This window comes from Blennius ocellaris (genome assembly GCF_963422515.1).
Source record: "Blennius ocellaris genome assembly, chromosome: 12".
NCBI classification, from domain to species: Eukaryota; Metazoa; Chordata; class Actinopteri; order Blenniiformes; family Blenniidae; genus Blennius; species Blennius ocellaris.
This window is the reverse complement of record NC_137661.1, coordinates 6,897,005-6,913,955: the sequence shown is the minus strand read 5'-3', so window position 1 is coordinate 6,913,955 and position 16,951 is coordinate 6,897,005. Positions and strand designations below refer to the sequence as shown.

The 16,951-nt window shown below is 40.5% G+C and overlaps 1 protein-coding gene across 4 annotated transcripts in view; it reads left to right on the top strand.

The window, feature by feature from the left end:
- Window positions 1-16,951, top strand: part of LOC308137669 (adhesion G protein-coupled receptor D2) — an 89,956-nt gene that overhangs the window by 35,579 nt on the left and 37,426 nt on the right. For 3 of the 4 annotated variants that reach the window (XM_080506434.1, XM_080506433.1, XM_080506435.1), the window contains 3 exons: window positions 4,838-4,879; window positions 9,511-9,564; window positions 12,768-12,912. In XM_080506434.1, the coding sequence (XP_080362560.1) occupies window positions 4,838-4,879; window positions 9,511-9,564; window positions 12,768-12,912 (241 nt within the window). Of the gene's footprint in view, window positions 1-4,837; window positions 4,880-9,510; window positions 9,565-12,767; window positions 12,913-16,951 lie in introns of those variants that run through there. The other variant, XR_013936854.1, reaches the window with a different exon arrangement.

The window sequence follows — 16,951 nt, the reverse complement described above, 5'->3', positions numbered from 1 at the left end:
AGCTCTGCTAATGAATCGTGAAATTCATTTTTGCACAATTATTCCTCTGTTAATATCTTTAGGACACAAGGCTGCGCTGTCTGGGATTCTTGTGAACTTAGCAGATGTTGTGACAGGAACTTGAGTTTGGATATTAAAATCATGTCTACAGATGTCAAAACAATAAAAATAAGTTGTTTACATACCTTAACCTGGATCACTTTCTTGTGTTTAGCGGATTTTGGAAATTGAATTTATAGATTAAAGTTCAAATTGTCGATTTGATACCTTTCAGGTGAAAGAGTGAAATGCCTTATTGTGAATTTTTTTTCATTTTAAAGTTCTATACACCTTATTTTTATTTATTTATTTATTTTGTGCGGTGTCTTCATGAAAGACTAGTAGCATGCTTTGGACAAAAAAAGTCTCAACGACAGAATCGTGACAAGACGGTTTGACTTTAGCTTGACGACTCTGGGTTCACATCTCCGAGCTGCTCGCCACCAGCTCCTCTGCAGCTGCCAGTTCAAGGCACCCAGTTGCAACCAACATGTTTCTGTGATGACATGTGAGTGCGGGACCTCCTACGACGATGTCGCCCCACATGTTTGATCCAGAGTCAGGCCCAGATGCAGAACTGGAAAAGGCTTTAATACACTCATGTATACAAACTGCTGTTTACTCCTTCACCCGACTTGCCGAGTGACAGCTGCCACTTAAGACTCCAGATGATAGGGAAGCTGTTCAACAAAGATACAAGTAATGGTGGATCACAGTATTTGAACTCCAGTAAAGTAATTCATACATTTTCTGATAGCTTTTAAAGTTAGTCATGTTTAAGTAAATGTTAGATCTTGATTAGCATTACATAGTAACTTTAAAGTATCTGGTCTCTCACACATAGGTGGCACTACATCTGGGCTGAGGTGAAGTCTATCTATCTATCTATCTATCTATCTATCTATCTATCTATCTATCTATCTATCTATCTATCTATCTATCTATCTATCTATCTATCTATCCATCCATCCATCCATCCATCCATCCATCCATCCATCCATCCATCCATCCATCCATCCATCCATCCATCCATCCATCCATCCATCCATCCATCCATCCATCCATCCATCCATCCATCCATCCATCCATCCATCCATCCATCCATCCATCCATCTATCTATCTATCTATCTATCTATCTATCTATCTATCTATCTATCTATCTATCTATCTATCTATCTATCTATCTATCTATCTATCTATCTATCTATCTATCTATCTATCTATCTATCTATCTATCTATCTATCTATTTATCTTATCTATCTATCTATCTATCTATCTATCTATCTATCTATTTATCTATCTATTTATCTTATCTATCTATCTATCTATTTATCTTATCTATCGATCTTATCTATCCATCCATCCATCATCTATCTATCTATCTATCTATCTATCTATCTATCTATTTATCTTATCTATCTATCTATCTATCTATTTATCTATCTATTTATCTTATCTATCTATCTATCTATATGTCTGTCTGTCTGTCTGTCTATTGATCTTATCCATCCATCTATCTATCTATCTATCTATCTATCTATCTATCTATCTATCTATCTATCTATCTATCTATCTATCTATCTATCTATCTATCTATCTATCTATCTATCTATCTATCTATCTATCTATCTATCTTCAAACAGACATTTATGCACACAGATACACTGCAAAGTTGTAATTAAATAAAAATATTATATATAGCCTCTCATATGTTGTTTTTTGGTTTTTTTACTTGCCAGTGACACACTTGTGCTTATTAATTGTAAGTGAAAGTTCACAGGTGTAATCCTGGCAGCGACAAACATCAGCCTTGTATTCTGTGCAAAGCATCCTTCAGCTAAATGTTAAACTCATAGGCGCTTGCTCGCTTTGTCTCCTCATCAAATTAAATGACGAGATCTGTGAAAGGCCTCCAATCAGTTCCGCTCCCTGGCACCTGATTGCGTTTACTGAACATTTACGCTGCACTCCGTCTAATAGCGCAGGAGTTGTCAATCTAAATACAAGCAGGCTATAAAAACATCTTCATTTGCCAGAGATACACCGCTTTTGACATTTGAGAAAAATAGGATTGATTGAACACTTCCACTTACAAAGTTGAACAAACCCTGGGAAAAAAAAAGAAAAGAGAAATGTAGCCAGTGGTTAATGGGCCACCTTAAACATTTAATGTGCTTGCTTGATGCTTTTAGGACGAGTGAGTTGCAAGGACGGCAGAGTTTAATTTCCAAAAAGGAAGTTGTCAACATCACGAGCAGCCAGTAGTAAACAATATCAGGCTTTAAACCGCAGCTTTCACAACTTTAATTAACTTGACTGTGAGTTCTTGAAGGTAAATCAATCTCTGGCTGCGATTTGTTCTCTCTGCTTTCTCAGACAAAGCTCCCAGTAGCTGATAAGAAAGATCGCACTTGCTCATTTAAGCAAATGTTATCTTCTGCCTTCCGTTGCTGTGCAGCACATCTCTCTGGGGTGATAATGTTTTGGTCAAACACAGTGTTTGTTGGCTTTAACTTTTTAAACATACAATTGTTACCTAATTAGTGGCATGCTAATGAATGTATGCTCCCTTGTTTGATGTACAGCAATGCAATACTTTGAAAGCAACCGTGTTCATTCTTTGCATAAATTTGTGGCATTCTCCGCCGAGTTCAAAAGAAGCAGGACCGAGTTTAGAAAAGCACACTTGAATTTAAATAATGCGCCCCATTTTTCTTGTCTGTTTGTTTTTTAGTCGCAATATTAATGAATTAACATTTTAAACAATCCATCGTTATTGTTGTGCCGCCGCTTATTTTTAACTCAATTACATTTTAATAGATCATTTTTCCTAATGTACACAGTGTGTTCTCCCCACTTTGTTCGCCGCACAACAAAAGCTTAATTACAAATAAGAGGAATGATCAAAAACATGTTATTGAAATTGCAACAATAAGTTGGAAATTGCATTTCTAATTCAATACAATGGAATATGTGTTGCAAATTAACCACCCACTGCCAGCCACTGCACGGCTATTTGCTCGTGTGTTTGCACAGGTGCTTGTTTTTCTAAGACTGTGACAGCACAGCATTGTTCAAGACACTTTTTTATTCAGATGTTTCATGTGATATGAAAGTGTTTACTGATTTCATGTTGATACATGAAATGAAAATCAAACTTGTTTAATACCTCGGTAAATGAAGTTTGCGTTATTATTTACTGTTATTAATTGTACCATGAAACGTCTTTTTTCCCCCCTTAATGACGGACTGCTCTTTCATAGGTTTTCTCTCAGCATTAAATGACAATAAAAGGTGTGGAAGATTTTACAGCAAGTCTCAGCAGGTCCCCCCCCCCCTGTTGTGTTTGGTTTATTTAGCACATCAGAAATCAGTGTGCGTGGCGTCAGTTTTGGGAGGATGAATGTCCTGAGGTTTCATCAAACAGTACCACAGACGGGGCAATCCAGTCTGTGGAGGACATGGGCGGCCAACAAGAGGTGAATGGGTAGGAGTTCGGGCTAGAGGTCGTCCCCGTCCACCATTGTCACTCTGTCACTCTGGACTGACCTCCAAATCACGTTGTCAATGGTGATGCATTGAGACCTACCCTCTGGCAAAAATTAGATACTCCAAGCCCGACTTGACTGATGCATTGGCCAGGTTGTTCCTACCTGTCTTCAGGATCTGTTGTCGCCCTCGTTTAAAGATAAAGCTACACAATCACGCTATCGGCGATAAAGGGGGGCAGATGTGCTTTTAAACTTTTTTTTGCATTTGTGCGTGTGTGTGTGTGTGCGTGTGCGTGCGTGCCTGCGTGCGTGCGTGCGTTAGCTACACCCACATCAGCCCCCGGTTTTCTTGTCAAAGAATCTACTGTGCCTGTCAGCCTTGAAATATATAAGATTTTACCTGCCTTTTCATTTTTCTCTGTACTTCTTTTGTGGCACATTTCAATCAGTACTCTGAGAATGTTGTTCTCACTGTTTCCATTGAGGCAACAGCATTACATTATGGCCCGAAGGCGAATGCACAGCTTGTGCATTCAGTGGATGCCACAATGGACTGGAATGAAAAATAGCTGTTTTTCTGTGACCAAAAGTGCTGCCTTTATGCATCCAAGGGCATGGCATTTTTGTGCCCTGGGTACTAGCCGTGGAGTTTTGTGAACATGAAATATCTTCTTTTGTGTGTCATTTTATTTCATTATGTTCCCTGTGTCTGTCTTTCTCCTCTCTCCTCCAATAGTTTTCCTTGATAGTCTCATCTGGCTTAGGTTGCTCTCTTCACGTAGGCGTGTGTGTGTCTGTATGTGTGCGTTTCTCTCTTGTATGTTTGTTATTACTGTCTATGTTTTTATTATTTACAGCTATTTATGTCACATTTCAGTCTGTTGAAAGTTTGAAAGTACGAGCCTTGTTACTCTGTACATACAGTGCATTTAGCTGTGTGTAAATATGCTCGTTTGTTAAAGAGTATAAAAACACAGTGTGTGTTGAAGATCCTCTGCTTTGACCGTTTGTTTTTTTGTCGATTGGAATTAGTGGTGGAAGTATTGTAGGCAAATCAAATACTGGGAAAGCAGAGGTGGCGGTGGTGGATTGAAAAAGTTGTCCCACTTTTCCTCTCATCATTTTTCACTACGATACTCTTTAGGATGAACTCCACGTCAGTTTTACCCGTATGTGTCACTCAACTCATTAATTTAGTTTAGTTTAGTTTTTTTTTACAAAAATATGAGAGAGAGAAAACAACAGTAATAACTTTGTCCTCCTCCCCCCCCCCACCCCCTTTCCTTTCTTTGTCTGTGTTTGCAGGGCCTGTTCATCTTTCTGATATATGGGGTGTACAACACTGAGGTAAGTCTGCATTGTGTCTCAAGGCTGTCGGAGTGAATGAGAGAAATGACAAGTTTCTGATGGGCTCCTTGCTTAAAAGCTCCGTGGGCGGGGTGTGACAGCACGAGCGTGTGTGTGTGTGTGTGTGTGTGTGTGTGTGTGTGTGTGTGTGTGTGTGTGCGTGCGTCTGTGGATGGGTAGAGGGATGGGAAGGAGGGGAGGGGACATCGTTTCCACGCAAGCGTCCCACTGCCCTTCATGCTTGGACTAACTTATATGCATCCGAGTCCGACCATTTAACACTGACACGCTGCGGTTCTCAGCCACTCATTCCTCACCCACATTGGCTAATATTTCACTGCCTCTTTAAGTTTTTAAACTCATGGCCCTCCATTTAGCATCCTGACAAAGCGGCTGGCCAGGGGTTTGCGGGACCTCAGGCAGTAACCATTGTAGAGTGGAAGGGGAAAAAAAAGAAAAGACAGTATGGAAGCAACAATATGTAATGAAGGAGTGAGGAAAGATCATATTGAGATGCTGCGTTATTACCATTTAGATACGGCAAAGATGTGTGGGGGTGGAGAGTGGGTGACTGTCGAGACAGAGAGGTACAATTTAATGGATGAGACTCAAGCCATGAAAATCACTCTTGGTCAAATCTGGCTTTTAGTCTGCGTAAATGAGGTTAACTTTAAATGTGCATAGATGATATTACATTTGAGTGCTTCTTACAATGCAGCTTTTTTTCTTTTCTTTTTTTTAAATATGCATTTTTATTGTATGGACACCTTTGAAACAGAACTCTCAGAAGAAAGTTTAAATCCTGTAAAAGTTCTCCTTTGTAGCATTACTGAGAATTCAGAAATCCCTGAAATCCCGGACAATGTAAGCCATTGAAAAAGTCTGTTTTGAAAGTGGCCTTTGTACAAAACCTTAAAAAAAAAACATCTGAGGTGATTCATGTCATGAGGTACTGACACATGGATGTGGCTATTATATACATATATATTAAAAAAAACAACAATATAAAAACACACAATTGTACATTATCGTATCGATGCCTCGTGTTGCTCTGGCTGGACAGATAAGGTCATCATCAATACACACAAAGATATTCAGAAGAATTTCCCATCTCTTCACAACCGTGAGTACAGGTCACCTCAATCCACACAACTTGTCCTTTTGGGTATTTTTTTTCTTTTTTAATATGTAATTTAGTATTTTTTTCTAGGCCCTTTTTGAACTTTCTTTCATCATTGCCCCTGTCTGACCATCCAAAAGAATTTTTACAATGGAACATTTGCATTTCCTGTCCTCTTATTATATTTCTTTTACTTCTCTTTTTCCACTTCCATTCCTTCATTCATGTCTTCTCTAGCACATGAAGAGCCGTCCCTGAGTCATAGGCAATGTACTGACAATGCAGAGCCAGGGAAGGTTGACCCTTCACTCTGTAAAATAAATCAACACTGCATTCTTGCTTAAGTGGCTTTTTTTTAGTGCTTGAGAATTCATTTTCTAACACTCAAGTTGTCCTTGACCCTGAGGTCCCAGTAGTTTGTGAGCTGCTCGTGTACACATTCCCATTTTCAAAAGAACACACTTCTTTGTTAGGATTTACAGGAAAAAAAAAAATTCTGTATTATTCACCTCTCCACATTTCTCTTTCTTCCTGCGAACTTCCCCCACCTTCCAAAGGTGGGGCTTCTTTGGTCCTGTCTCACCCTGCTTGTCTTTTGTATTGTGTCTTTCGCCTGTTACCTCAAATCTGATGCACAGCACCGTTGGCTTCACCGTTCACCATTCTTCATATCGTGAAAGGAAATAGCCACTTAATGGGAAAGACTGAATGGATATAATTAAAAGTCCCCGTTTTGTCTCTTCTCTGGAGCAATGCTGCGAAAGTAAGGATAGGAGATTCCTGTTATGTCTGCCCTGAGACTACAAGTCTTGGCTGCCCTTTGATTACAATATAGCAGACATCAGCGTTCCTCTGTTCCAGCACAGGAACACAGTTTATAGGTAGAAATGTTCGACCGGACAGGACATCCTACGAGTAAGATACTTTGGAGCTGTGTTTATTAATGAGAGTTGTAACTGACAGCCCATTGTGGTAAAATCCGGCTGCTCTTTGTTAGAACTTTGCAAAGTTGTTGTTTGTTAACCACGTCGGACTAACAAGTATTACATTATCATCATGTGAGCAAATTTCACTTTGATATGCTAAAGTGAGGTGGTAAACCGACTGCCGCCTGGAAGTCAGAACGCGCTCCATTCATGAGGCAAGTTTGTGGTTTGAGTAATTACCAATATGGTATATGGAAGAGAAACGGCATCTGCTGCTATTACACTCAAAATGCAACGTTTTAATTGCTAATTACCTGACAGTAGCGCTCCATTATTCATTGCAATTAGCTTTTCCTTGGTGGTCACCTTGTAATCCCACGCTTTGATGACCTTTTATTTCCATCAGCTCCAAGGATGTCGGCAGGTGTTGTCGGGCGCCCGGCTTTCATATGGTAATCGCTTAGCGCCCATTTACATGGGGAACCACGCTTTGCATCATTTTGAAACCTTGAGTGTACGCAAAACCCCTTAAACACATAACGATCATCTGAAACAATGCCCTTCCCCTCATTGTCAAATGATTAATTAAGTTGTGTCATGTAATTGCCTCAGTACGCCGGCTGCTTTTGATATCAGCGAAATCCCCAAGTCTTATTTCCCCCATTAACTAATGTTAAGATGCGTCTCTCCGACATCCACGGCTCGCGAAGGCCTTTCTAGGATCTTGTCAGGAATAATAGAGGGACTTTAGAAAACATCAGGTGGGCACTGTTGATTCTGCCCTGTCACGGGGCTCGGGCTCTCTTCATTATGTAGCCCTTCAATGTATGTATGCAAAACATCCTCTGTATACACATGCTGTCTCTGAGACTGTGTGTGTGTGTGTGTGTGTGTGTGTGTGTGTGTGTGTGTGTGTGTGTGTGTGTGTGTGTGTGTGTGTGTGTGTGTGTGTGTGTGTGTGTGCGCGCTTCTATTGAGTGCGGTATCATAATTTATAACACGCCGCGACTTAATGAAGCCATAAGCCATAATGCATATTCACTAACGTGGTGGGCTGGGCTGGGACGGGCTGAGGTGATGAGTGCCCAGCCGCCACAAATTTACAGTTAGCGCGGGGCAACGTGCGCCATCGTGTGCTCGCGTGCGCGCACGCACACGTGCACACGCGCCAAAGGGATTTTCATGGACGACTTAAGCCTGCATAACCTGACACTCTGAGCAACTGAGCAATTCTTGCTATTCTGTCAGTTTGTGTTTAAATCATAATTTGTTTTCATAATGAACTCATACGTATTGTTCTTGAGTGCAGTGGTAAATGGCGAGCAGGAGAAAAGTGAAGACGCTTATATATCTGGAATTCATGGAGATTTTTCTGTATTCATTCGATAACACTTAAATACTGTCATGCATTTTAATATCGTGTACATTTATTGCTTCTCCATAGCCTTGCTGAGAAATTTAAAGGATTAGTTATAGGAGTTATTTTCCTTTGTCTTAACAGTTACTTCACTGTACTAAAGAGCATCAACATACTTCTGATTGCATGTTCAGTAAAATGGAATGGTAGATACAATTACATTTCTTAAATTTCTAAAAATTTCTTTTTTCCACTCTTAATCAAAATTTTAAAGGTTATCACACAGGATTTGATACTGATTTTCTCTCTCTATTTTTTTCTCTCTCTCCTCCTCTCTCTCTCTCTTTCTCTCTCTCTCTCTCTATATATATATATATATATATAAATAAAATTATATATATATATATATATATATATATATATATATATATATATAAAATATACGATCCATAAAAATAACAGAAAAATAAATTAAAGTGACAAATAATCCTTAGAACTTTTAGTAAGGAAACATCAGGCAGTTTTTTACTTGATTACTGTGAAATTCATTGGTTCCATTTTGTTTGTTCCATTTCACTTTACATATTGATTTGTCTTCTACCTTGTGGATTAAATCATGAAAATCTTGGCTGAGCTTAGAATAGCATAGCTTTGCAGTCAAGCTGTGTTCATGTGTACTGTATTCTCCAACAGCTTTGAAATCCCTGTCTCTTCTTGTATGTGTTAAATGACGGTGTGCAGTACACTGTTTCATCTGTAAAAATGTAATCTGTTCTGCTAGGGCGGTCCCTTCTCCTCCAATAGCTCCATTTGTTGGTCCCGGCGCTCGGTGTTGACAGATGATAGCTTGAAGTCGTCTCCTTAGTTTCCCAGCTCTATGTGTCACTTTCAAGTCCCATTAGCCACTGGGACATACTGGAACACCCTCTTTCTCTCTCGCTCTCTCTCTCTCTCTCTCTCTTTCTTTCTCTCTTTCTCTCTCTCTCTCTTCCTCTCTCTCTCACACATACACACACACAGTCTCAACCAATGCCTATCGGCGCCTGAAAGCCAAGCCTCAAAGTACACATTTTCCCTTACACGTTGAATCCTTCTCTCAGTACACTTAAACCAATGTGTTTTTCTCATAAAAGATATTTTGTTTTAATTCGTTATAAGTGCATCTCAATGACTGCTGTAACGGATATGCTTGCCTCTTTCTCTCCTGTTCTCTCTCACTCTCTTTCAGGTTCGGAGCACGGTCAACAGGATCAAGGAGAGGAGAAAAGCGCTTAATTTTTCTGTATGTATTCCCCCATTTTCCTTCGCGTGAATGTGTATACTGATCCTTTGTGTGTGTGTGTGCGTGCATGCGTGTGTGTGTGTGTGAGAGAACACTGCTGCGACAGACACAATTTTCCTGTGGGGGGGGGGGGGGGGGGGGGGGGGGAATACTACTTCAGCAATGCCAATGAAAGCTGGCCCACAGAGCAGCCCTGCACATTTGCTAGCCTCTCACCGGTCGACAGTCCATGTTAGATGCCCTTATACATCAAACACAGACCCACCGTAATAGCCCCCCCCCCCCCCCCCCCCCCCCCCTTCCTCACTCTCCCCATTGCAGCACCTTCATCCCAGCAATGTCAAGCTCTGTGGTGGGTTACAAGTTTCTAATCCAGGACAAGCCGTCCCCTGACATTAAAGTGTCAGACCAGTATTTATACCTTGTTGGACGCTGCTGTTTGGCTGGAACTGTGGGATGCTGCAAGTGGTGCAAGCGTGTGTGTGTGTGTGTCCCTGTGCAAATACGTGCACGTGTCTGTGTGGGTTTTCTCATGTATGTGTGTCTATAAAGATTATAGCCCATGCAAAGCGCTTTAGAAGTAGTTAAGGATATCACACACACACGCACACGCACATTGAATTAATATAAACCTCAGCACTTTGACTAACTCCCACTCTTTTCATCATTTCGTCGTCTCCCAAGTGAACACAGTCACATGCACAGGCACAAAACACATCTTGCTCCTTGCCACATTACAGTCACATCTCCTCTCCGTGGTCGTTCAGCCTGTCTTTATGGCCTGTAACACTCTGTCCAGCACCTCCCTCTGCACTTTGACCCACACACATGTACTTTACAATCAACTCTCCCCCCCCCCATCACCACCACCACCACACTGGAATCATCTCTAAGCAGGAGATTAATTTTTAAACATTTCAGTGTATCCAGACTTCCCTTTGACCCCAGTCCCAACCCGTCCTACTCCAGGAAAGGACACTTTGGAGATGGAAGGAAATAAAATAAATAAACAGACAAATTGAGGTGTGTGTGTGTGTGTGTGTGGTTGGGGGGTACAGTGCCCCTGGGTGCAATCTGATATATTGGCTGCTCATGTTATCAGTGAAGCCCCCCCTCCACCACCTGCCGTCATTTTTACTGCTTCTTTTCCCCTCTTGTGGTGGCAATTTTCCAATCTTGCCGGGTTCCGCTACCAGAACGCGTTTTTTAGACATCACTGCTGCTTGACGGTTTTTAGCTAATGCTCTTTTGTGCCATAAATCCTATTCAACCTATTGTATCTACCTGTCCTTTGGTTAGATAGGAGACATTTGGCTCTAGATGACCGCACATGCCCCTATATATCCCCTTGTTATAAAACATAGGATTGGGTATCGTGCCTTGCCGGTTGAGGGATATAGAGGCTTTGGCAGTGTTACTACATATAGGGTCATTTGAAGACGAGTGGCAGACGATTGCTGAAGATAGAGGGGTATATATGTTTTATTATTTGCAAGTAAAGGTTTGACCCAGTGGCATATTTCACATCGACTTCAATTGAAGGATCTAAAGTGGTATTTTAAATGAAAAAGGAATTTTTAAATATGTATGTTCCCTTTTATGAAAAATAACCGGCTCTTATGTGAAAACCACACAAATGACCTGTCAGATATTCTAACAACTCCACGTTGACTGGGAGGGTTATATGCATCATTTCTTTGTAAATTTGAATTCCATCATGAGCGGGGGTGATTTTTCACATTTTAACAGTACATACAGATGGAATCTACGTCTTTCCATGACTGCACAAAATACTGGATGGGCGTTAAAAATTATTGGGACAGCTGGAGATATGATGGCATGGTACGTCTAACCTTGATGACCTCATATAAATTTTACCAAACCTAATCACACAATCTCGCTTCTTTAATTCCACACTGCTGCTGACCTCTTTAGCCCTCTTCCATGTTGTGGCCCGCCTCATGAGCGCAGGGTTGTGCACACAGCCTTTCACCCCACCCAGGAGACACACACACACACACACACACACACACACACACACACACACACACACACACACACACACACACACACACACACACACACACACACACACACACACACACACACACACACACACACACACACACAAAGCCACTTTGAGCAGTGTTGCCTGCCTGTTTGATACCACGTACCTCTTGACCCACCCTGACCTTCCTCTTGTACATACACAGCCAGATTGCTTTGTGAAATAAAGCTGTCAGTTGCCGGACTCAAATAAAAAACACCCCCCCCCCTCTCCTTAAAGTCCTCCATGCCCCTGACACCACTGAAATATAGTTATAAATTGGAAGCGGATTAGTTTTTTTGATCTTAATTCAAGTTGTGACAAGATATAAGAAGCATCATGTAGAAGCTGTTTGGAATCCGCCGGAGAGGAAATATTAATAGGACTGAAATTTCATTTTAACAAGTGGTCAAGAGTTGATGCTGCTTTTCTGTGTTTAATCACACCAACATAGGTGTGGCTTCACTGCATGTGGTGAACCTTGTGTGATGATTGGTTTGTTGGTGGGACTGCTCATTGGATTGATTTAAAGTGGCATGCTGCAAATGGAAAATGAACAAATACATGCAGTATCTGTTCGTTGTGTGTGTATTATCCGCTCTGAAGCTGGACATTGACGACAGACTAAAGGAGACTCGCTGGCCCCCCGAGTGTTTGCCATATTGGACATTCCTGTCGCATACAAGTTCAGTCTGAAAATTATGGGGCCCTGGGGCCTCTAAAGAGTCCCCCCAGTCTCTTTGAGAGCTGCGCGAACAAATGGGTTTGTTTGATTGCCGTTTATTTTGGTCAGGCGAAAAGATGTGCGTGCTCCTGTGAAACAACGAGCTCTCATAGTTAAATTCATGCATCAGCTGTTCCGGCTTGGCTCTCAGATTACAGTAAGCGTGAAACTGTAGTCGGCAATAACCTGTTAATGGTCATCTCTGATCGCAACCGTTCAGCTTTTCCACACTCAATAGAAACAGTAGCCTGTTTTTCTTGATGATGCCTTCACTGAACAGTATATTTTATTCTTTTGGTGGGGATCTCTGCGCAGATTGTCTACTTAAACTGTGTCATTGAACACATGACAAGGTCATAGTTGGGATCAGCTCTACACAGCAAGGTGATACAGAGCTTTTTTTTTTTTTTTTTTTTTTTTTATTTCTTACAGAATTGTGCCAGTTCTCGACCGTCCAGCTCAGTGACCAACTCCCGTCCTATCAGCTTCCCACTTGGAGCAAACCCAAGTCAGGAGGAGGAGGCCTGTCCATGCAGCAGCGCACCAGGCTCAAAGACGGATGCAGAGAAGACAATAGGTGAGCTGTCAAAACAAAGACAAATCTGACTTTTGTCCCCCAAATAATTATTTCTGTCTGACTGCAGTGTCCTGTGGGTAACTGGTGTCATTTACCCCTAAATGCCTCTCAGTCGGTCATTGAAGACCTAATTGCAGTTGCTGTAATCATACTAAGTGTTTTCAGCATCTTTGCATCAATGGCAGCTTTATTGTGATGAGAGGCGTGTGACACATCTGTAAAAATCCCCAGTGGTTCCAGCTGTAGTCAGTCACATTATGCATTGTACAGTCACCAATCAACACAAACAACAAAGAGACACAATGATAGTGAGTGTTGTTTTGTCAGGTGTAATCCTCAGAGCAGCATGTTAGTAAATCAGCTTCTACATTTGCACCTGTTTTGTTTTGTTTTGTTTGTTTGTTGTTCTTATTAATGTGCAATCGTTTAGAAGGTCAGGCCCTGTATGGTCTCTGTGCTGGTGTAATGAACACTTGGATGGTATAATCAGGTGTTCCACATTATTCAAAAACATACACTTTTGCTTTCCACGGTTGAGCTTTTGAAATGTTATTTCATTCCAATTATTTCCATCCGCCACAGTGAATCACGTCTGCACCACGAGATAATGAAACCATGTTTACATCTACCCTAAACTGTAATATATGGCGGCAAAAATGGTTGCTCTTGAAACGAAATACGCTACTTTTAAACGTGGTTAAGGTTAACTATGGAGGGATGGAAAAGCGTCTTTGATTCAATGTTCCTGCAGTTTTTGCCCATTGATCAGAGGATTGGCGACAGCTGTCGCTGGAACGGAACATAATAGTAGGTCACAATATTGCTTGCTAATTGGATTACTCTGCTGGCCTTGCTTCTCGAAAAGCACAACCAATCCACCATCATTTAAAAAGAACAAGGAAGGCCACCTATTGTGTGATCTTCTTTTAATTTTAATGAAAGACAAAATTTGAATATATAAGAATAAGTGAACTATTTTGTGGCTTGTGTACCTTTTCTTCCCTGGAGCTTACCTTCTCTTTTGAAGAGAGCAGCACCTGTAGCCTTGCTTCTACAAGTGGAAGTTTGCCTGTGAAGGATTTTAATTTTTGCAGAGTAGTAGTTGCCGAGCTTTTTCCCCATTTTTTTTCTTTTTTCTTGTTCTAAACAATTGAAACGCTAAGTACTCTAAGTCTGGCATGTGTGTTGCAGTGTGGATGTTCATCAGGTGGGGTATGGTGGTGGTAGAGGGGTTAGGTGGATTGGTTAAAGAGGTAAGCGGCGCATTTTTACCTGAAAATTCACCGGATGATTGAACACTGAAATGCTAATGACATCTTCCTCTCATATTTCTCTGTTATACATAAAGATTTCATTTTGTAAGACTCACTTTACTGAATTCCTTTCTTTTATTTTCTAAAAGCTTGCTTCATTCAATAGTTTATTCCATATACTAATACCAGCGCTACTGCTTTTAATGCTGTTACTTTGTGAGTTATTTCCAAATCCTTTGCTTTGTTTAACACAATGATCTCAAACGTACATACTTGTCAACTAAAATATGGTTTCTGCATGAGTAACCCTCTCATCCTTGAATATTTATTGGTGGGATCAAAAGACAGGAGTAGGAGCCTCGGCACTAAAGAACATTTCTAAAATGCAAGCGTTCCTATAAAACTTGAAAAACTCCACAATGTTAAGATAAAACTGATGTAAAACAAGTTTGAGATGTAGTTTTAAATCAGATTACAATGTTATCAACAGTCTCCCAAACATTCTTTTGAGTTGATTAAAGATTTCATTTTTGCTTGAATAACATTTTCTGTTTGATGCGGTGCAAAATGTTCATCTGATAAACATTCTTCTCCTCCTCCTTCTCCTCCTCTTCACTCCTTTAGTGTGGGCATCAGCAGAAATAATTAAGAGCACATACATGCTGTTCATCAGGGTTCATTCATTGGATTCATTTGAAGATTCACAGATTGCGCTGTGAGACCGGCGCTCTAAAATGAGATTTTCGGAGTTCAGAAAAATTAATTCCCACTAATATCAGAATGCTGGGGGAAAAGGTCGCCCTCTACTTTAAGAGTGTGAAAACACCTCCTTCTCACTCACACAGTCAGTATTAGAAGCAAAGAAATGGAGTGAATTTTTTTTATGGGTGTTTCACAGTCATTTTTTGCTTATTTGTTGGGATTCAAAAAGCTCCGAATTGGAAAATGTCATTAAAAAAAAAAAAAAAAAAGAAAGGTAGTATTAACCTTTTGTTAAACTGTTTATATAGGTTACACATACTTTTGAATCAGATCATAAACATGTTGTGCAAGTGAAAGGGGTAGAATGATTACAATTACAGCCACGCATACTCATATATTCCTTGAGTATATGAACCCTTTGGCATATCTGCAAGACATTACAGCATGGGGTTCTGAAATGGAGAGTAGTGGCTTGCCTGTTGATTGAAATCAGACATCTAAAATCTCCTGTTAAACTTTAACACTAACCAGACACCCTGGCTTCACTCTCGCTGCGTGACCCATGCTGCACTCAGCAGATTTGAGACCCATTTGATTGTGGGAATGATTTTAGATACCGGTTTCAAAAGAAGGGCAAAATAGATGGAGAGGTCAACGTTGTGAAAGTAAGATGTTCTTAATTTTACCTTTCTTTTAGAAACTGCACAGCATTTTCCCTCCCCGGCGCACAGTTCAAACATCTGCAAGAGGATTTTGAATTTCTCAAAGACTCTCTGTGTGTCCTGGACAGCTTGTATAAAACCTGATGACCAATATTTCACCATCACTTGATACACTGTTTGGAAGAGGTTTTTGTAAAATCTTTAGATTGAAGACCAGCATCAGAGGCAGATGTCCTTTGAGCAGACCTCTGTGGTTTGGATTCTATAGTTAATGACACTTTATCTCTATTGAGGCAGTTTTTCCACGTTTCTGTGAACAAAGCTCGACGTACTTAGTGGATAACCTGTAATATGTGCAGTATATAGTGGATAACACACTTTTTTTTTTTTTACTCTCGACACCTTATTTATCGACAGAGTTCCTGGCATCGCCTACAGGTTAAACAGTAGATTGATACAGCCAAGTGTATCATTAAATCTAAATGTGGTCATATCAGGACAGTTCACCTCATATGAGGGCATTCAAGTGCTGCAGGGAGATTTCTACACATTTATATAAATATATTATATTAATTGAAATTAATAAAACTAGATTTGAAATATTTCCGTTGCTGATTGTTCTGTATGATCCCCGCCCTCTTTCATTAGACCAACTCACAGTTGTTCAATAAGTCCGTATTCCACATTTACTGGATTGAATCTCCAGGAAGCCAAGTGGATAAAAAAAAATTATCTTTGACACAACTGCAGAAATGCTCACGTTATCTCATTAAATCCATTCACTGCCCCACTATTCTATTTGTGGCTCAATGTTATGACATGAAGATGCATCTGGCTTTGCACAATGAAGCACTAAACGCGGAGTTGGTGGCCAAGTCACACTGACAATATGCAACATTATCAGATTTCTCACGTCCACAATATAAGTCTTGATAAACACAACTCAGCCGAACTGGAATGACTGAGGTGTTTCATCACCCAGGAATATTTCTTAATGCATTTTAATGAATTTTAACAGTCCAAGTCTCCTCCTTAGCGTGTTTCATACAATCACTCTCTGCCAACCTATTTCTTTTTTTTTTAATACGTATATAATGGGAGTGAAAACTCTACATAAGGGACTATATATCCTTTCAGGTTTAAGCAGAAACTACAAACAAACAGCTGGAGCCATTTGTTTTTACAATAACTGCAACTGCTACTAAATTATAGTGGTATCTCGCAAATACAAGGTCAACCCCTTCTGTGTGTGCGTGTGCGTGTGCGAGTGCGTGTGCGTGTGTGTGTGTGTGTGTGTGTGCATGCGCGTGTGCGTGAGTGTGCATGTGTGTATCTATGTGTAGTAGTGATTTTTATACTTCCATGCTGTTTTTTTCCATCTTTGTGTTTACTCAAGTTTGTTGGCTCAAATGTCCAGAGCAG